Source organism: Alosa alosa, chromosome 1 (assembly GCF_017589495.1).
Source record: "Alosa alosa isolate M-15738 ecotype Scorff River chromosome 1, AALO_Geno_1.1, whole genome shotgun sequence".
Lineage (NCBI taxonomy): Eukaryota > Metazoa > Chordata > Actinopteri > Clupeiformes > Clupeidae > Alosa > Alosa alosa.
The window spans coordinates 24,245,359-24,266,798 of record NC_063189.1 but is presented as its reverse complement, the minus strand read 5'-3'; the positions used below and the strand labels follow the sequence as shown (position 1 = coordinate 24,266,798).

At 38.5% G+C, this 21,440-nt stretch overlaps 2 protein-coding genes, 1 long non-coding RNA gene and 1 pseudogene across 5 annotated transcripts; 1 reads left to right on the top strand and 3 right to left on the bottom strand.

The window, feature by feature from the left end:
• On the bottom strand, positions 1 to 3,952 carry LOC125292062 (annotated as a pseudogene).
• Positions 3,399 to 20,670, top strand: LOC125292135. Of its 2 annotated transcripts, none has more exons than XR_007193138.1 (5): positions 3,399 to 3,435; positions 6,476 to 6,535; positions 18,307 to 18,412; positions 19,863 to 19,930; positions 20,584 to 20,670. It is a non-coding gene; the product is annotated as an uncharacterized LOC125292135 (long non-coding RNA). The 2 variants fall into 2 exon arrangements; XR_007193140.1 differs by having other exon boundaries at positions 18,260 to 18,412.
• On the bottom strand, positions 6,947 to 8,685 carry LOC125292079 (regulator of G-protein signaling 21-like). Its single transcript, XM_048239224.1, has 5 exons — positions 8,548 to 8,685; positions 8,410 to 8,448; positions 8,230 to 8,291; positions 7,861 to 8,024; positions 6,947 to 7,739 (listed from the first exon to the last, which is right to left on the bottom strand). Exons 1-5 carry the CDS (start codon positions 8,625 to 8,627, stop codon positions 7,572 to 7,574), a joined length of 513 nt encoding a protein of 170 aa, XP_048095181.1. The 5' UTR covers positions 8,628 to 8,685; the 3' UTR covers positions 6,947 to 7,571.
• rgs1 (regulator of G protein signaling 1) lies at positions 16,970 to 21,270 on the bottom strand. Of its 2 annotated transcripts, none has more exons than XM_048239134.1 (4): positions 20,775 to 21,270; positions 20,266 to 20,350; positions 18,210 to 18,376; positions 16,970 to 18,012 (listed from the first exon to the last, which is right to left on the bottom strand). In XM_048239134.1, exons 1-4 carry the CDS (start codon positions 20,934 to 20,936, stop codon positions 17,836 to 17,838), a joined length of 591 nt encoding a protein of 196 aa, XP_048095091.1. In that variant the 5' UTR covers positions 20,937 to 21,270; the 3' UTR covers positions 16,970 to 17,835. The 2 variants fall into 2 exon arrangements, with proteins under 2 accessions (XP_048095091.1, XP_048095099.1); XM_048239142.1 differs by having other exon boundaries at positions 20,266 to 20,345; positions 20,775 to 20,809.
• Positions 21,271 to 21,440: the final 170 nt, after the last annotated feature.

Below are 21,440 nucleotides of genomic sequence, written 5' to 3'. Positions count from 1 at the left end.
TAGCTGGACAGTGTTTAATCTTTTAAAAATGCAAGATGAAGGTCCATATTTTTCACAGCTGGCTCATGTAGTCATAGCCCTACTGTTCATTTAAAATGGTTTAATTAGGCACATCATCCTCCTGTGGGGGCACCAGCCTCCCCTTATTTGGCCCAACATTGGAGAATGTACAGTTGCCAGACGCCTGAACAGTAGTAGGAAAGGTGGCGAGGTACCAAAAGAGCCACTAGATGGCCCAACTAGCCTGGGTTTAGACGACAACCTTGGCTCCAAATCTTTCCTTGTGTGAGAGAAACTTGTTGGTTGGGCTGTCTTTGAAAGTTGCATGCATTCAAGCCAATTTGTTCACAGGCATTACATTTATATATATACCGGTAGGCTACATATAAATATCATGTGTGTAAACTGACAGGAATGAACATTGAACGCATACTCAAACAAGACAGAATAGACACAATTAATAAAACAGATCAAACACTTTCAGTCAATAAAATAGAGATCAATGCAGACCATCTGTACATTGCAATAAAAACACTGTCATGTTCGACATGCCAGAGATGTCAGTTGTTTAGTGGAAGCTGTGCAGCTGCTGTACTATCCATAAGGGTCATGATTATGCTCTTGGGAACAAGCATGACTTTCTCTCAACACATGCTTGTCAAATTAAATATGACTGACATAATAATAGCACTGGGGAGTGTATCTCTTAATTTCTTTGTGGCAACTGACACTACCATGGCACATTGTCTCTCACTCAATGCAGAATTCTCCTGCGATTCTTTTTGGTTCTTGTGCATGCTGTGGTGCGTAGGTCTTTGTAAAAGTCTGACTGGATGAAACGAGGGTAATTGCCACTCTCCATTAAGTGATATACTTTCCTCTGTGCCACAACAAAACAAGAGGTGATAGGATGCTGGAGGCTCTGTGTGATGCAGTCTCTTGTGAAAATCCAAATTAATCTGAAATGAGAACATATGTTTTATATTCCACTAGGTTGTGGTTGTGTTGAGGCTTGAAGTTTTACATCATGCAAATTGAAACCCAGAAATAGTGTCCACAAATGAGGACCAGTATGGAAGATCTGATGTGGACCAAAGGGTTATTACATTTTTGACATTATTTGTTTTTGAAGTAGAAAGGTGATTAAACAAGACTACATTGTGTATCAAAATACAGTATCCAAATTATGATTAGGTTTCATTACAGGAATAGCTCTGGAAGGGTTAGTAGCCTACATTTTATCAAATGTGAATATGCCACCTGACCTGTATCTTCTAAGATCAGTTGCAAACAAGACAGAAACAACTTAAGGATTGTGTGGGCTTAAAGTTGCTTTTGCCAAAGTCAATTAAGTGTGTTCCTCTTACTGTCATTTGTCTGTGTGTGCTAAAAATAACTCTATAACAAATAAGGTGTACACAAGGATCTTGATTCTCAGCAAAGATGGGAGGGGTATTATTCGATTGGCTATTGAACTAAAAAATCAGCAACCTTTTGCAGATTGTGGACTGTACCATATATATTTCTAGTATTAACACTCAAATAACAAAATTGTTTCACAGTTGTCAAAATAAGGATAAGCTTTGTTGTATGTTTACCTACGTTACCCAGTTTGCGAAACCAGTTTTTATTTCTTATGCCCTTAATTTCTAGGTATAGGTTCGACTGTAGGTATTGCCTAATGTTTCATCGCAGTATGATATGCTGACTCTGAAAAAACAACTACACAATTTAAAGGTGGCATATTGAAGATTGAAAATGATTAGTTGATCATTTTGAGTTATTTTGTACACCTAGTCATATAGACATTTTCTTATAAAATGTCAAAGCAAATCTGAGATGGAAAGAAATTGATAATATAATGACCCTGAAGTTAGACAGATTCACTTTTCAAGTAAAATGTCTTTTTAAAAGATGGTAAATTTGCTTGCCATTTTGTGTTGCATTCTGCATACCTGTTTTGGAGAGTCCGTTTTGATGAATTGTTCATACATGTCAATAGCTGTGGAAGCCAGTATTTGTTTTGTTTTGCGTTTCAATTCTTCACAGTACTCTGACTTCAGAAATGCTTTGAATGCCATTTGTCCATCTGCAATAGGAGGCAAGCAATTAAGTGAACACCACTGCTAAGCTAAAGAAGTTTTCAAATGTTTACTAAATCATTTTTTGTATCCTTACTCTGGTCAGTCAAAAGGCACTCAAAAGATTTAGTCCAGAGGTCCACATCAGCAGCAGTTGGCCTGTTCAATAAAGATGAGACAAATGAAGTGAGCAGAAAGTACAGAAAAGTTTAACAAAGAAATCAAGTTGAATAGACTTAATCATTTAAAGGCAATTTGTAGCACATACCCTTTGGGTTTCTTTTGTATTGTATTTTTTGTCAGACTTTGTAGGTGGATATGAATTCGGGGTTTCCATGATTTTTGTCTGACATATAGAACATACAAATCACTGTTTGTCCAGACATTTTCATAACAACTATAGGCTAAATGATATGCATATGTATAAAAACGGAAATATTCTTACATCATTTGTCCATAGCCTGGATAAAACACTGAAGTTGTATCATCTTCAAACTGCACAAGGTCCATTTTTCAAACCCCTGTACAAAATCACAGCATCTCAGGAGTATTAGTGCACTGAGTGTTAACCTTTGCTTTGAAGTTGCAAGTCTTTATCCCCAGAGACCTGATGCCTCACAAGAGTAAGTTGATGGGCCACTTTCAGCATAGAAACGCTGTGTGACGAAATCAGTCATGCTCCAATAGAGATTAGAGGCATACCATTCACCATACAATGGAGGGCCTTTATCGTTGGTTAAATATAGCCTTGCCTGCCCTAACTCGTGTTAGGCTGTCTTTAGACTTTTTTAATGCTTAACTGACGTGGTGTTGCTAGAGGTAGACACATTGCACAACATGTTGCAGAACATGCCAGATTATAGATATTTTTCACTGAAAATAATTTCAGTTGATTAGGGAGACCATAAATGTTCTTTGAGTCCATCTCAATGGAGGTTGTCATGCTTAGCATACACAGTGCATATTGCAGTTTGATGACAACCACTATTTCATATATACCTTTTGGAAGCACAACAACATACAATAATAGTTTCTGTCCACTCAAAGACCCCTTAAAACCTAAAAAAAGGTTTTGGTGATGTTCTGACTTGATGGTAGTCATTGCTGGGAGTAGGAAGTAGACATTTCATTTTGTCCACGCCCTTATCATCGTTGTTAAGGACATCAAAGATCCTTGATTACTAGCAAGCAAAGATTCTAGAACAGAGCTCTGTTCTAGAATCTTTGCTAGCAAGATAGAGCAACGTAATTCGTTACTATGGGAGCAAAACGGGACAGTTCCGGTCTGTATAAGTGGGAGGAGTGTCACCTTACGTCACTAAATAAACTTTCTCTCAATAAGCAATAAGAACAGGTAAACATAATTGTGTTCATAGTATCATTGTCTATAATCATGTATGATACCAATGAATCATTCTTTAGACATGATATAAATAATTTAATTAGTCATGTGAACCAAGCTAGCTAGCTAGCTAACGCTAGCTTAAAACGCCATACAAGTGGATGGGAGTAGCTATGGCAATACAAATATGCGCTAACAAGTGACTAGTAGTTGAAGGACTTCGCTTAAACTTAATATACTGTTCCAAATTCGCTTGAGTATAAACTATCCACTTTAACTAATGTCAGTAATGTTTTTCAGCTAGTTGTCATTTCAAAGAAATTACACTTCTCCGTTTAAAATGTTACCTTAGCTAAGAGGCTAGCTAGCAAGCTAACAACCGGACAGTAACTGGCAGCAGCATGGTCTAATATTAAGTTATTTTATTACAAATCCGAACACTAAAAAATTACACTTTTAGGCTTGAAATGATCCCAAACACTTACAGATTATGACAACATTTTCCAAAAAACCCTCAACAAATCCAGAAAGACATAATGACCAATTTATTGGTAAAATTCCACAAGTCTCCAATGACATTAGTGCAGCGAGGGTTTACTCTGGTCTGCATGAAGGGGGATCTCCCCCCCCCTTGCAATAATCGAACGCGGAAACGTTTACGCCTCTCGCTCCGCTTTAACCCTCTCTGAGGACATGGCCTCTAAAAATATAGTCCCATAAGATAAAAATAGAAAACCACATAAAAATGCTGAGAATGCATTGCGCTGTGTCTGTGAGAGAGAGCAAAACAAGTGACTAACTGCCTGTTTATTTGTATCTCTCATGCAAGCATTGTGTTAACACGTCTGTAATCAGCCTGTCACTTTGACTTGGCAGTGACATTGTCTCAGTTCTGAAGTGACACGCCCGACATGGAGAGACTGTAGCCTATTAAAAGACATATCCTCAATGGAAGAAACTGCAATACATTTCAATTATGTATTGACCAAATGGCTTCTTGTATTGTTTTGTGTATACAGCTAAGCAGTTTACTTTCAAGTTTATCATTCAATAGTTTAATTTTTGATGTAGTTGCTGAACTAGTTTTAAAAATCTAATGGTTGCATTCCATTTTTCATTGTCTGGTGGTCTGGTTGTTTGCCATTCACAGGAAGCAAGAACAGTTTCATCAAATGTGTGAATTGGATTGGAACTCTTACATTTCTGCTTTTAGCTTTTCAAAAAAGTGTTATTTCCTTCTTTGACCCATTTCATACAATCCCACCAGGGGTGTGCGTTTTATAAAAGTAACCTCCATCGTTCCACCACTGAATGAATGTAAATTTTAAATAAGTGAAATACTCAGTTGGAGGGTGTTCAGGTACAGTATGAATATAGAGGGTCAATCTAGTCAAACTAATGCAATTGAAACGTTGACAACCGCAAAATATCCATAAACGACACTGCAACGACTACTTTTGACCTGTTGTTCCAATACCAAACTTTCCGCCCATGTTTACAATTGAGCGTTGGAACTACTCTTTCTACCGAATCCACCGAATCCAAGAACAGTTCTACTCTTAAGGTTGTGACAGGAGTTAGCCAACTACCCTTTCTAGAAACATACACCAGTCTAGTACTGTGGTCTCTGACCTGGATCAGGCGAGGTTGTGCTTGTTTTGCAGTTTGCTGGGCCTAAATACCGTAATTTCCCAACTATTAGCCGCGGCTTATACACTGATTTTGCAAATTTTCTTCAGCTATGAGGTTAATACACGGGGGCAGTTAATATGGTATTAATATGGTTTCGTTTCTTTTAACTGGCATAAAACATTGTCCTGTGTAGGGTTGGGTATTGTTTGGGTTTTATCCGATACCGGTGCTAAATCGATACTTTTAAAACGGTGCCGGTGCCAAAACGGTGCCTGAACCTGTACTTTGTTTTTAAAATGTTTTAAATTAAAATGGTCTAAAGCATGAATTGTTTTTTTTTTTTATTGTTAAGACAAATTTGAACATGAAATTGAACTGTTATATTCAATTTACTATCAATATCTCATTGCTCCTACGAATAATACCTTTTAAATGTTAAAACAGCATGCGTCACACAATGGTAAGCTCTGCTTTCAAGTTTACCCAGTGTAGGCGGTTTGCCATAGCATGGACAACGGCATTTGCAAGCAAGCTAATCTAACAGGGACTCTACTTTTCAGTTAATTCAGTGTGTTCCCAAATGCTTCAAGAAATTTCATGTCTTAACACATAACACGCAATAGCTTTGAACATGTTAGGCTACATGTCGGTGTTGAAGTGTTTAGATTCCCAATACTAGCCTAGTAGGCATTTTAACAGCAACTATGGCTATGCGCTAACACCAGTCAGCTGAGTTTAATTAGCTAGCGATAAAGTATGTCAGCGACATCAGGTATGTAACCTACATATTTATGTTTTTGCCAGCTAACTTTTAACATGATCTTCATATTCATTGTGATATAATGGCTATATGGGCCTCATGCACATGAAAGATTAATATCTTGCCATTATGTTGTTTAGAACACACCTTGTAATAAAGTTTTCACCTTACAACTTTGATAATATTTCAAATAAATGCCAGTTAGCGCATTAGCAAGATATGTAACATAGGCTACTGTTGTTGTTTCATAGCCTTTTTGTTTGTGTGTAGTTAGGCCCAATGCTAGATTTTGACAGGAGCTTGTGATATCGCTTTAAAGTAAGCTAGGCCTACTTGGGCTCACGCAAGCTGTCAAACACTGTCCACTCGCCTATGTGGTGCACCCCTCTGGTTTATACATCCAGTGTTTATGTTGGGTAACTGTATCTGGATGTGTTGCTATCAGAGCAAGACGTTAGAGATGGCGCATGACATGCAGTGATGCCTATAAAAAAAATACCCGGTAATAATAATAAAAAAAAAACGCTATTTAAGCACCGAAATGAGACACCGAAATCCACGTTGTTATTCGATGCAGTTACCCCTGATTCCTCTTCATGTACAAATCTATCTGACCGTCTTACATAAATGTTTACAATTTGTGTTGTTTCTTCCTTACAGGTTCTTCTCTACAGACCATATCACTGAATGGGCAGTACAGGAATCAACCTGAGTAAAAATGTAAGTGAAATGAACAGAAAACAAGTGGCGGGAGTTTTAGTGGGATTCAGAAAAACCCAACAAACGCATGTACAAAATTTATTATCTTTATCTGTGCTTATGTACAATACAGTCATAAGTTAAAATGTTACACATTCACATCATATACATATAAATAAATTAATATCCCTTAAATGTATACCATCACACCGGTGTGATGGGAATGTTGGAAAATGAACGTTCTAAAAAATATCTGGGTTCATTGAATTCCACATAGAATTTTAGAACCTTGAATTGTTGCGGAACGGAATCTTATGTTAGAATGTTCAAAAACCCACACCTTTAACCCTTAAAGGTGTAGGTTTTTGAACATTCTAAGTTCCGCAACAATTGAAGGTTCTAAAATTCTATGTTGAATTCAATGAACCCAGATATTCTTTCGAATGTTAATTTCCCAACATTCCCGTCACACCGGTGTGACGGTACTCCTTTAAGGGTTAAGGGTTATGATAAAAGTATGTACAGTAGTACAACATTTGTACAATATCATAATCTTGCCTAAAGGCACATTTTATGTTTCATAATGGAGTTATCAATCTCAAAATGACAATAACTTCAGAAATGTGTTGCATAGCCAAATGTGTATTGAGTTCTGATGTCACCTGCTGGAAGAGCAAAAGGCTTTTTGTTTATCTGTGAAACTGACACAGTATCCTGTCTAAAGTTCCCCTAAGATTTTGCACACAAAGTCCCATGCGCCCACAACCACTCTGCAGACTGTGCTATGGTGACTGAGTCAGCTCTGAAAAAGTGTACGCACACATCTGATTCACAGATCAGCAGATAGCCGGGTAAAAGTGTTTCTAACAGCAGTTCCCACTCTACTGTGCATACTTCCTTCAGTCTGTTCCATCTTCAACCGCAAAAAAGAATATTAAGAAAATAATCCTTCTTTTTTGGCATCTCTGGGGTTTCTGGTAAGTCCACATAGTGCTCTGTGTAGAAGCCATCGTCCAATTACTTGAGGCAGGACACATGTCCTCAGCTTGACCAGGCCTCAGGCTGAGGCAATCAGAGAGTTGTAAATGTCAGAGCGCAGAAACCTGGGGTAGGAGTCCTTCTCCATGAGCCTGTACACAATCTTCTGGGCCTCATCGAAACAGGATATGTTGGGGGTCCTCACATTTTCCCTGATGTGGTCTCTGGTCTGATGGTCAATGTTAATCTGGAAGGAAATATAAAATAAGTTGAAGTACCGGTGTGGTAAAAGCATTGATAGAAATAACACATTGTGTTTGTATAAATGTGTGTATAAGTTATTTTGTTGTTTAATAGCAGTACTGTACCTCTTTGGGAGCATTAGCTTCAATGTAACACTCAAATATCTTCTTGGCCTTGGATATGAGACGGGAACTCCTGATTTTCTTGTATTCCTCACAGATCAACCAAAACTCAATGTTCTCATAGCTGAACTCTAACTTGAGGAAAGCCTGGAAAGCTGCCATTCCATCTGAGATTCCAAAACAGTTAAAAATTAGCTACAAGTGATCTGACCTTTTCTCATGGGAAGCGTGAATGAGTTCTGTTAGTCACCTATGCTGTAAGAGGCTCTTTCTTTATTCAATTCTTTACATGGCAATCAGAATTTGGCTTTGGTATTGTGTTAAAATGAGAATATATAAGCAAAATAGGAAATACGTGAAAATGTTACATACATTTAGATGTCAGCAGATTCTCGAGCGATTGAGACCAAAGTTGAGTTTCACCAGGTTGAAGTCTGTTGGCAGAGGTAATTGTACACATGTAAAAAGCAGAGCCTTGATGTACTTCCATCAACATTTCAAGCAACAGGATAATGCATGTAAATGTAGTGCTTCAGTTTTCGTTGTACTCACTTTCCTCTGCAGTTTAGTTGTTTCTTGAAGTCCTTGTTTCTGAGGAGAAAGACATACAAATTAGAAAGGGAATAAATTCAAAAATGTTATTCAAATCATTGAGTAACAGCAGGCTCCTCATCTGTCTAAAGAACTCACTTGTTCTGTCCCCGCATCTCAAGTCGTTTCATGGTTCTTCTGCTATCCTGTTCGATCGATGGGATTATCAACCAGGGCATTTTACGCGCTCTTTAGTACTCGGCTCACAGCACATGTGCAATCTGTGTTCAACTGTTTGTTGTCACCCATGAGTGCTTTTATATAGGCTTGTAGACAAACCGTTGCTATGACCTGGATTAGGCATCACCTCTCTGTCACTAAAACCGCAGCGAAAAGAGGAAGGCGTCAGTGGCTGACGCACGTGCTATAGCTGAAACTGGCGCAAAGCGGCCTGACTCTAAGCCTGCGTCTGTCATGATGTGTTTACAGTTTTAACCTCGGATGCAAATATGACTGGAAAGTTTTGAGTGTGATAAGCAAATGCCGACTTTACATATGTGACTGTTGAATGAGGCAAGGCTTTGTCTTGGACTTTGATGAGATAAAAGCAGGACTATGACATCTCTGCTTGAGACCATATAGCACTAATGTGGTGATGGAAAGTTTTCCATGGACTATGTATTCACCTGTCAGTATTCACCACCATCTGACCTGGAAATGGTAACAAGTAATTTTGCAGACACCCACATACAGTAGTACATCTGTGACAACCAAAACATCATACATTTGAAAGATGGAGCAGATCCCATTATGACCACCCTGTAACCCTTTACATTGAGGGGATAAAGCACAGTATATGAACCTTTATGTTTCTATTAAGGAGTCAAGTGTGGAATGGATGATACCCATTACAGGTCATGTCACGAGAGGAGGAAGAGAGATGTGTGCTGAACATTTTGTCCCACATACTGTAGATACCCAAAGCCTCTCTCACCACACACTCTCACTTCTCCATTTGCAGGCTCTTACTGTCTCAGGTCGGGCTGTGAGTCTGGAGACTGTAAGGCTGAGGCCATATGCAGGGATCGTGCAACTGGCTTCTATCAGTGTCGGATCCCTCTTGAGCATCAGCTGAATGAAAGCATGGAATGTGGGTGTCACAGGGTCAGAGATCTGTGGTTGCATGCAGCAGGGTTCTGCCAGAGGCTGTGTGTGTAGGGATGATGAAACGAATAACTAAACAGTGTTTTTGACAGCGCACAATTGAAATGAACATGACAACTGCTATGCATGGATCTACTGAACTACTGAATCTCATCTCGCTGCTCTAGCTGAAACTCACTGACACTGTATAATTAATATCCTGTTTAAGCCTCAAGTTGGGAGTTGGGTTTTGGCTGTTCTCATGAGAGATATTTTGTGGACAGATAGTTATGTGCTATGCTTCACTATTTATTTACTGTTTTTTATTTCACATTTTTCCTCTTAATTGGATGCTGGACATACCAAAGTTAGATGAGAGTCTAATGTCAAACAGCAGCCCCCAAAGCACATGATACCACTATCCAAATCTCAAGGCATCACAATCAGAGGCATACACTACCCTCCATTTTATAGCAGGAGTTTTGATTTCCAAGCTTCCAACATTGTTTTTTGTCATTTCTGAAAAATAAAAACAGTGCAGCCTGGAACCTTAGATATAAACGTCCACTACACATCTCATCAGGTGTGGCTGCTTGTGCTATACTGAGCCAACTCCAAGTGCTTTACCACATGACCAGACGATGCTTCCAAATGCACAGGTCACATGAGAATACTTTCTCTAGAGAAAGGTCACACAGGTTTTGAATATCACGGCTTCCCCAGACATGGTTTACTGAAGTAAGTCAGATGATTGGAAATTTGCTGGGTGTGATACCTGTTCACTTCTGCTTGAATCCATTGCGTTGGTGAATGTGATGTTTGTGGAAGTTCAGTTCAGTGTGTGTGTGTGTGTGTGTTGATCTGGATACAGTGCAATGTCGTGGTCCTGAACAGATCATTCAGGACATGCATGGTTAGTTACCTGACCTGATTGACTTCAAGCCACTAAGTTTTTAGATGTGTACTTAGCACATAACAGGCCCAAGGCTATACTCTAGACTTAATTGTTTTGCATAGGTTAGGCATGGAGGTATTCTGTATGAAATGCCGATCTCAGATCACAACTAGCCCAGGACAGCCATTTAGTCTGTAGCACCCAGCCAAATAATAAAATCAGGTTAAATCCAAACTAAAACCACTTTTGGAGTATTTCTTCTCGAAACATGCGAGAGATGTGTGTTGTCTTCATTTATCATAAATGCTGAATATGAGCAGAAGACAAGAGGAAAGGGAAGTTGTGGTTTGCAGTGCATTCCCTAACCCAGTCATATCTCGACGATGCGCCATTCAGAACAAAATATGCTGAAAGCATGTGCTGTGCGGCTACCGCCATGCTACGGTTTAGTGCTCTCATATACTACGCAGGCCTGTTCAGCTTGTTTGTCTGCACCATACGCAATAACCAGCAGACAAACATCCTAACAGACAGGAAGCAGACTTGTTATACAGGTATGCTCTAAAATATAGTTCACTTTTTTTTTTTTTTTTAACAACAAGGAAACTTTTTAACAACAAGGAAAATATTATAACCTGAATAACAATGCTTTGTGTGTGACACACGTATGTCAAATTCAAGAATTCAACTTGAATCTTAAATTTTAAACTTTGTATCTCTCCATCACCTTTTGATCAAATAACAAGGAGTGACAAGTCAACATATTTGTGCACATCATGTGCTCGCAATTTTGCATAGTGTGTTTTTCCAACCATTAAAGGCACATTTCTGAATGTCTCGATGGGTACTGCAGCTGATGTCTTTTAAAGTTGTTTTCCTGTGTTCCGTGTTTATCTCAAAGTAGTTTGCATGTTCCTCAGCTGGTTGTTATATAACATGCAAAACACAGTTCCCTAAATAGGTCTGAAGGCTGGATAGTTGCAAATTGTTGCCACCTACTGTTCAATCTTCAAAAAAGAAAGGTTACCTTACTACACTACAATCACTATGGTTTTATGGTTAACATTGAAGGACAAAGTGGACGCAAATCCTGTACTTGAGTGAAAGTAGAGATACACATGGTCAAATGTTACTCTAGTAACAGTAGAAGTCCTTTTACATTTCCACTTGAGTGGAAGTACAAAAGTACTTGCCTTCAAATGTACCTCAAAAGCCCTGAAATGTATTATGACTAATACTGTTGTTGAAATGATTCAGCACAGACGTAGGCATTCATTGAGCCTTTCTCCTTCATTCAAGGACAAAATCAACTGAGAATTGTATGTAGAAAGAACTAAAAACAAACCAATGTGATAACTTATCTTAGAGACTTCAAAGTAACCACTTTTTGCTTTGTGGATGGCTTTACACTTTTGGACCAAATCAAGACGTTCCCTTTTGTGTTAGATAGTTAGATAGTGTCAGATTGTCTATAATTGTCTGTCATTGTATATCTATCTGTCATTGTCTATCATTTATCATCATTTGTTTAATGGCATCATGAGGCTATTTATGGTAACATCAATATTGTGAAAAGGGGTCAACAGTAAATAGTGGATATAACAATAACATAGGTTAGGCAACACCATTATTTAAAGCCTAGCTCGCTTAATAGAAAATACACATATAAGTACACATGTATTTTGGACTTTTCCCCAAAAGGAACTGGTATTTTGTCCAAAAGGAACTTCAGCTGTTCAGCTGTCACAAAATGTAGTGGAGTTAAAAGTAAGATATTTGGCCTAGAAATGTACTGGAGTAAAAGTAAAAATAAATAAATAAATAAATAAATACTCAAGTAAAGTACAGCTACATGAAAAAGTGACTTGAGTACAGTAATTGAGTAAATGTACTCAAGTAATGTCCGCCACTGTTGAAGGACACTAGAGGGCTAAAATGAACTGACCTCATAATAATTGTGGGTGTGTACAAGATTGACAACTAAGCAACCTTGAGTCAGAAACTATATAAACATATTATTATTATTTTTCACTATATAAACATATTATTATTATTATTATTATTATTTATTATTATTGTTATTATTATGATTATGATTATTATTAACTACAGAACAAATTTGCAATTGTCTTTATGGGATATAACCAAATAACATAAAGCAACAATTAACTATACCCATGCTTTGCAATAAATCACAGCTTTGTAAAGTTAAGTCATACTTTATTTGACAGCATAATCAAAAGTGGTCACCATTTTTACATGACCAACAGGGACCTAAACTTGGACTGTAATCAATATCCTTGATATCCCCTCAGCGAGACATAAATTAAGTATTCCTGACTTTATGGCCATGAAAAGGCCTTCTGTGGTGTTTCCCTTTCTATTCTTTAGATGTGCTTTTACCTGCCTAAAGAGTTAGCTCCAACTGAGTCCTCTTCTTAAACAATGGGTATCTGACACTGAAGTGCCTCATCTTATCTGACTTTTTGAAAACCAAAATGGGACATGGATGTGGGAAGCAGTGGCTCAGGAGAGCCCAACTCCTCCTGCTCGAGCTGGTCCGAGCCCAACTCCTCCTGACCCTGTCGAGGTGTCCTTGAACCCCAAAGTGGTTGGTGCCTAGCAATGCATCGTCTGCCATTGGTGTATGAGTGTGTGTGTGTGTGAATAGGTGAATGTGAGGCATGAAATTGTAAAGCGCTTTGAGTGCTTGTGGGAGGGGAAAAGTGCTATATTAATGCAGTTCATTTACCATTTACCATTTTACCATTACTTTGGTAAAGGACTTTTCTTAGAGACATGTCCTGAGCAGTTACATACTTAGAGAGTCCTACGCATGGTGTGAATGTTAAAAGTTATTCACCCTTTGGGTGCGAGTTAGAAACAGACTTGAAAATAAAAGGGGAAAAAAGGAACTCTCAAGCGGCATCTGAGGTAACATGGTAACCTTTTTTTTCAGTAACAGAAACACAACCTCTCTTTTAATGAAAGAAAAATTCTTGAGAGTGCGGTTGAGAGTGCGGACAGTTTTCTGTGAATATTTTGAGAGCCGTAGGGCCTATATGACCAACTTTTTTTTCGTATGTTGGTATCAAGGGGCCATGTCAACCCATTCCATATCCACTCATTTGAGGTATAGCGCCACCTAGATAAAAATAAAAAAGCAAAAATGAGGCATTGTAATCGCAGGTATCTCTAGTTGACATGTTCAAAATTGCACAAAATTTGAAGTGTAGGATCATTAAAACACCCTCTGAATGCATGCCAAGTTTCATGAAGTTCGTGGAAGTTCATGAGCGTCCATACAATAAATTAATATATGTACATTTAATGAGTGTACACCAATCGGCCTGTAGCTGGCCAGACACAGTTTTCTGTGAATATCTCGAGAACTGTAGGGCCTAGGATGACCAAAAACTGCACAAAATTTTAGGATCATTATGACACCCTCTGAATGCATGCAAGATTTCGTGGAATTCCGTTCATGGGGGGCCATATCAGCTGCACACACAGGCATGCACACACTCTCTTTCACACACAAACACACAGAGAAGCACATATACACAAAAACAAACACACACTATGCACACACTCATTTACATACACACAAGTTGCAAGAGTAAGGGCTGGAGTAGGAGATTATATATGATCATAAAATCATGCCGAATGTGGACTGGACACGCCCTAAATGTTTTTAAGCTTTGCGCCTCAGACCATCCGTTTCTGACCACCAGGATGGGGCCCTCAATTCCATTGTTCTCAATACGACTCCGCACACAAGCATCACACTTTGCTGCCGCTGTCATGTAAATTACGATTCAGTTCCATTTTGTTGGTGCCACTCCATAAAATCCAATGTCCATCCAGTGTTTGCCAATTAAAAACGTTGGTGCTGATGTACATGTCGGCTCAGTTGACATAAAATATCACTGAAGCACTTCAAGTTTAGCACTTTAACGCCTACACTGTTAAACGTGAACTGAACATTGTTAATGAAGATGGACTAGGCTATATTTATGTTTGTTATGCACTTCATTGAAACGTGCTGTAAGTCTAGGTTACATTTTGCACATGCTCTTGAGCATATTTCTCAAAATGAAAAGCTCATTATTTTCAACTGAACTCAAAGATAATGAATATACAGTAGGCTATATGGAGTATTTTTTGTTTGTTATGCCCTTTATACTGTGTATAGCCTACATTTTGTACATGCACTTCTGCTATAGCAGTTATTTCAGTTTATAGCTATATTTGTGAAGAATACATTGTGTTGCCTCAGGGCCACTGCACATCTTTTGAAATTTGATTGGAAATTTCAAAATACAGTATGTTTTAAAGTTAAGTTCACAAAGTAACTTTCTTTGCTTTCATTTGATTCCCAATCAAGATACACTGGTAAGAATTGCTTTACATTGTTAATATGGACTTTTGGAAATAATAGAATTTTAATCATGATAAAATATGTGATTAATCACAATAAACTATAGAAATTCAGTGAATAATCACTATATATATATATATATATATAAAAAATCGTTTGACAGCCCTATGTTGTTAATGCTATGTGGTGCGGTTTTACCTGATTTCCCTTCTAGGATGGAGAGGATGATGCAACCAGCATTCATTTTCCAGTTCAAAGACTCTGTGAGCTGGACTGTGCTGACCTGGAGCACACAGGGTAGGCCACATGTTTTCACTTGGACGATCTTATCTCTAGTCTCCATTGTGCTGTTCTGGAAGTTAACTTTTTAAAGCTAATGTTTTTTTTCTCTTCACTTTTGGAAGCTATGTATTTTCTTAATTTCTGGTCGACTCACCTTAATTTCTGGTCCCCACCTTTCCCCCACCATTTCATCATCCAGTGCATTCATGCATGCATAGAACCATTTTATTTGGCTCCTCTGGCTAGTTTGCAGATTGCACAAGCCACCAGGTGGTCTTGTTGCACTAAAGCGAACAAATCTAAAAGCCTAAAGCTGTTACATTACAAAAGAAAATACTTATGCACTCCTAAAATAAATAAACAAATTCAATATGTGAACCCCAAGCAATTACTCCTGTTAATATATGCTACTGATACAAATTGATTTATTCAGAAGTATCATTTAGTTCAGAAAAAAATAACAGAACATTTTACTCAAATGTTTTTTTACTGAAACTGTGTTCTTGCCTTAATTAAACTTTGTGCTGGTTTAAATTAGTTCACATTTTATTCACAACAACTAGGCAGCACAACAGACCAAGACAGCTAATCACATATTTTTTGTTTCCATTGATCAGTAAATCAGAAGCAAAGCATTGTTAAAACACAAACAATGTATAGCAGAGGTTATTAGACTAAAAGACACTATAGTTTTTGGTGGCCGTGTAGTAGGCTATCTTTTATGTATCTTTATTCTGTGTAACATCATTATTTTGTGAAACTAAATTATGTAGTATCCTTAGCATATGGAAACGGAAAGCATTGTTAAAACACAAACAATAGCAGAGGTTATTAGACTAAAAGACATATCAGAGGTTATTAGACTGAAAGAGACTAGTAGCCTAGTTTTTGGTGGCATGCGGTCCTTACACACTCATCTAACAGCTGGCTGTTCACAGTGTTCGACTATCCATCCAGTTCTTAGGTCTTGATTTTTAGGTTTTAGCTTGTTTTCTACATTAGCCTACTATGTGGGAAGAGCCATTGTTTGCGTAGAACCATTTAATTTTTCATTCAACAAAATACTTTAATAACTTAAAGGAAAATTCCGGTATTTAGCACTTTGAGTCCCTTTTCTGGTTTGTTTTGGATGAACTAGAGTGGTGGACACCGAAATTTTGACGATTGGCCCTGTCTCGACTTTTCTGACTCGTTTTGAATCGCCTTTGACTTCTTAGAGTGGCTGCAAACAGGCATATTGTAGGCTACTCAAACATGTCCTAAAACAACCCTTAACGTTCGTTTTCAAACTGTGCAACTCACCGAGTCGTTAGTGGTGTTCGTTGATTATTAAAAGCAAATATATCGGCGCAATGTATGATTTCCAGCCATCTTATTTGCTATTGTGGAACTATTCACAACCGCTCAATATTTGAACCTGAAGCATAGACGGTGGCGTAAGTAATATCAACGTGCAATGAGTCTTCCAAAAGAAATCAATGGGATTTTACAAAATGCTAAATAAAACACGACAGAAACTGTATTTCGCTACACTACTTGTTTTTGAACATCAACGAACACCACTAACCACTCGGTGAGTTGCACAGTTTTGAAAACGAACGTTAAGGGTTGTTTTAGGACATGTTTGAGTAGCCTACAGTATGCCTGCTGGCAGCCACTCTGACTAGTCAAAGGCGATTCAAAACGAGTCAGAAAGGTCGAGACCAGACCAATAGTCAAAACTTCGGTGTCCACCACTGTAGTTCATCCAAAACAAACCAGAAAAGGGACTCAAAGTGCTAAATACTGGAATTTTCCTTTAAACTAATCTAACTAGATTAAACTAATCTAACTAAACTAAAATAATCTCACATTGACCACCCACAGACTCTGTAGGCTACATATATTAACATGAATCAAGAATCGCCTCCTGGTCCCCTGCACCAGGTGGGATTGCAGGCCGTAAAGAAGGGAGTGGCAGGCCAGTGATAACACATAATAACTATTTATACAGAATGGTCCAGCCAGGTTCAGTTGACCTGTTGGAAATCAAAAGGATAAATGACTCTGCTGAAAGATCTCCAATGAGCCATAAAACTAGTGACTAATACAAACTGTCTCTGTTTTGTATGCAAACTCCACAGAGTGATGGACTTTATTTGAGTGCCTTAATAAAAAAAAAAAGGTTATTATTGTTCTGACAGATGTAGATGAGTTTATTTAGAACTGTGCTCTAATTTGCATGCAAATTCACAGCAGATAAAAAAAAAAACCTCAGCGGCATTTGTATTGATGTTTTCACTGAGCACTAATACCATAAGAAAAAAAAATAAACAGACCATAGTGAAACAGCATATGAGAGAGCATACAAAATATCATATGAAATAATATAGGTATATCTAGCCCTGTAATTGGTTTAATCATATTCAGTATTGCACACCTAGTTATACAAGAAAACCTTTCCTTTCAGTAAAAGACTGTTGAATGAATTCTAATGTGATCTGGCATAAACTATTTCCAGCTCTAACACAGCATATGAGGTGCTGTTACCTTTACATGTGCCAAGTTGTAGGTTCTTCAAATAAGTTATGATTACAACACATGGAAGATGAGATGAAATGACAAACCAGAATGGATAGAGGCTGGATTAGTCATTGAAAAAAAAATGAAAGTGCATTTAGAAATGTTGCCTTGACTATTAAGAGCTGCTTGATGTTTACATTAATCTATTTACATTCGGTTTCGTACTCCACATGTGTTGTTACGTTCAGCCTTTGCCTCCGGTTCTCAAAATGCTTTGGTAGGCATCAGATTTTAAGAACCTTGGGTAACAGTCTCTAGCCATAAGACAATATATTAGCTTTTGTGCTGTATCAAATGAGTTCAGGTTGGGCTGGGAAATGTTCTTGGTTATATTTGCTCTGGTGGTACAGTCAATGTTGATCTGCAAATACAAATGAGGACATGGTCATTTTAAAGTGGGCACTAACTGGAGATCATATCCATTTGGGGAGTTTGGGGACCATAATATGGGAAAATGTGAGTACATACTCTGTACTAAAGAACTTTAGTCATTTCATTTTCAGCAGACTTATATGATAACTAACAGATTATAGTAAAAAAGAATGTTAATTTCTCTACCTGTTTGGGGGCCTCCACTTGCACAAACTCTGTATATATTCTGTTTGCAGAGGTGATCATCTCTGGAGTGCTCTTGATCGTCTTGTATTCTTCGCAGGCCAGCCAGAACAGGATGTTCTCCTCACTGTACTCTGACCTCAGAAACTCCTGGAAAGCTGCCTGACCAGCTACAGTTGGAAGACCCGGAAACAACACTTCATGAGGTTTGAGGAATTGTTATTGTTTGCAATCAGTTGTACATACATTACATTACATTACATTACATTTGGCTGACGCTTTTTAACCAAAGCGACTAACAACATGGTAAACAGTAAGTTTTAGAACAATTCTCACAATTTTAGGACAGTTTAAAAGAACATTAGAGTACAGTAAGAATAAGTCGTCGGTGAGTGCTGTTTTTTAACAGTTACTTGTCAGTTTAAAACGGCTGGTGAGTGCTAGGATCAGTAAGACTTGTTGTAAGTGTTGCTATGAGAGTAGATGTTCTCTAAAGAGCTGGGTCTTCAGGAGTTTTTTGAAAGTGGAAAAGGATGTCCCTGCCCTTGTAGGAACTGGAAGTGTGTTCCACCAACGAGGAACAACAGATGAGAAAAGTTTGGATTGGCTTGAGCGTGCGGTGCGGTGGTAGAGCTAGGCGTCGTTAGATCAGAGGGGCGCAGCGGTCTGGAGGTAGTGTAAGTCTGTAAGAGGGCATTCAAGTAGGTGGGAGCAGAACCGGAGACTACTTTGTAGGCAAGCGTTAGAGACTTGAATTTGATGCGGGCCGCCATAGGTAGCCAGTGTAGCTGGATGAGCAGCGGGGTAACATGTGCCCTTTTGGGTTGGTTGTAGACCAGGAAGCGCCCGCCAGCGTTCTGGATCATCTGAAGTGGTTTCACTCGCGCAGGCTGGGAGACCTGTCAGGAGGGCATTGCAGTAGTCGAGTCGTGAGATGACTATTGCCTGAACCAGAAGTTGGGTAGCATCTTGAGTCAAGTAAGTCCTGATTTTCCATTATGTTGTAGAGAGTGCTTAAACGGCATGACCGGGCGACTGAGGCAACATGATCTGAGAAGTTTAGTTGGTTGTCAAGAACAACTCCTAGATTTCTTGCAGTCCTGGTCGGGTAAAACAGACAGGGAGTCAAATTTGATGTTGATGTCGTGGTGTATGGTAGGTTTAGCTGGGATGACCAGCAGTTCAGTCTTTGAGAGGTTCAGCTGGAGGTGGTGTGCCTTCATCCATGTAGCTATGTCTGAAAGGCAATCCGAGATCCGTGCTGAAACCAGGGGGTCGTCAGGTGGAAAGGACAGATAGAGCTGTGTGTCGTCTGCATAGCAGTGGTATGAGAAGCCGTCTTGACGGATAATCTGTCCCAAGGAGGTGGTGTAGATAGCAAAGAGGAGGGGGCCCAGCACTGAGCCCTGGGGGACCCCTGTGGTGAGATGGTGAGGTGCGGATAGCTGACCAAGCCATGATGCGTTAAACGAGCGTCCTATGAGGTAGGATTCAAACCAGGAGAGAGCAGAACCGGAGATTCCCATGTCAAATGCTGCCATTCCGATATTTCTCAAGCTCATTTGTAAAGCCTATTCCATGAATCACCTGGGTGATGAATATACTGCACATTCACTTGCCTTGTAAATTTGACATTTTAATGTAAATTTGCTTTAGCACAGACTGACCCACCCTACTCAGGCTACATCTGCACTACCACTTCACCAAGTCTGCGCATCAAAAATGTAACGTATATTATACTACCACTGCACATACACCCAGTACATTCTAAATGATGTAGTAGCCTCTATTGCTACAAAAATACAATGTCTTTGCACTTCTGGTAACTGGATTTTATGTTTTGTACTCTTACTTGATGTACTTTAGCGATGATGATACAGTTAAAATGAGTCTGGTATGTTGTTGATAAAGAGTTATCAACACTTGGTAGAATAATAAAAAAACTGCAGTGCAAGAAATGCTGTTCATTGATTTGAAACAGTTCCAAACGTGACGAAAAAATGACTGAACACTTTTTGTTTAATCTGAGTTGATTAATGCACTGCAACAAATGTCTTACCTTTGCAGGTCAATAGTTTGTCTATTGATTCACTCCAAGTATCAGCATCCACTAGTGGGTCTTTAGAAAAGCAACAAAATCTGCCCTTGAAAACAACATTAAGATCTTTCACTGATGAAACATGATTTTTACAGCACTACACAATAAGATATGAGACAGTTATTCATATTGTATGAGATCAGCATGAGAGAATCTGGCTCTCACTTCTAATTCATGCTTTGAAAAGCCTTGTCAAGCCAAATGCATCATAAAAAACCTCTGATCCCAGGAGCAGGAACTGCTGAGTGTGTTTACTTCATATGCTCTGTATTTTGATAGGCACTTACTTGCAGTAGTGAACCAAAGTGAAGATCCATGCCTTTCAAATGTACTTTGACAACTTCACAGAAAGAACTTTAAAATCCCCTGCTTCAAATACTCATATCTGTCTTTGATAGAGTTCATTATGTGTGTAGAAATAATATATGATCGACCCCGCATAGATAAACTAGAAGCAAAAAGACACTCACTTTATGGCCATGGCCTCCACTGTTGTCTGCCTTGTCCAGTGTCCAGTGAGTGTAAACGTTTGACTGTGATTTGTATTGTGGTGGGTCTGCACATCTCTCTCCAATAATGGAACACATGAAAATCAGCATGCAAAGCATTGTTTTAGGAGTGCTGCCTAACATGTCTGCCGGATCTTCAGGGAGACCCAGACTGAAACAGTGATTTAGATGGAGTTTTTGATTTCAGTTGGAGACCCTTGATATGTCAGTCAGACATTCCATTTATGAGTTAAAAAGGCTTAGATGAGAGATCAAGACAGTCAGATATCTGCACTGACTTTCTAATGTTAAAAGTGATACATCTATCTGTCTATGTAGGCTTTGAACTAGAGATTTTATATGATGCATATGTCTATTTTATATTGCACATGAGCCTGTATAATCCAACATGAATGTATGTGAATTCGAATGACTTGACATACCATGGCCCATGTGACTTTGATTTATGAGGTTATTTTGTTACAAACTACTTTATGCTAAAATTTTTCATGCTATACATTTTTAAGAATACACACATTACATACAGACATAATAAATAATGAAAATAGTTTGCCTGTGTTTTATCTGTCAGTAATTTCAAAATATGTACTTTGAAGAAAGCATACATTTGGTATTGGGTTTTCAGCC

Bases quoted from the DNA above. Each gene is read 5' to 3' on its own strand.
- rgs1 (XM_048239134.1), bottom strand. From the start codon at position 20,936: ATGTTAGGCAGCACTCCTAAAACAATGCTTTGCATGCTGATTTTCATG. The intron at 20,351-20,774 runs GTGAGTGTCTTT...GTTGTTTTCAAG, and splicing joins GTGGAGGCCATGGCCATAAA to GGCAGATTTTGTTGCTTTTC. The intron at 18,377-20,265 runs GTAAGACATTTG...TTCCAACTGTAG, and splicing joins CAAACTATTGACCTGCAAAG to CTGGTCAGGCAGCTTTCCAG.
- LOC125292079 (XM_048239224.1), bottom strand. From the start codon at position 8,627: ATGCCCTGGTTGATAATCCCATCGATCGAACAGGATAGCAGAAGAACC. The intron at 8,292-8,409 runs GTGAGTACAACG...CTCTGCCAACAG, and splicing joins CAACTAAACTGCAGAGGAAA to ACTTCAACCTGGTGAAACTC. The intron at 8,025-8,229 runs GTATGTAACATT...TTGGAATCTCAG, and splicing joins GAATCTGCTGACATCTAAAT to ATGGAATGGCAGCTTTCCAG.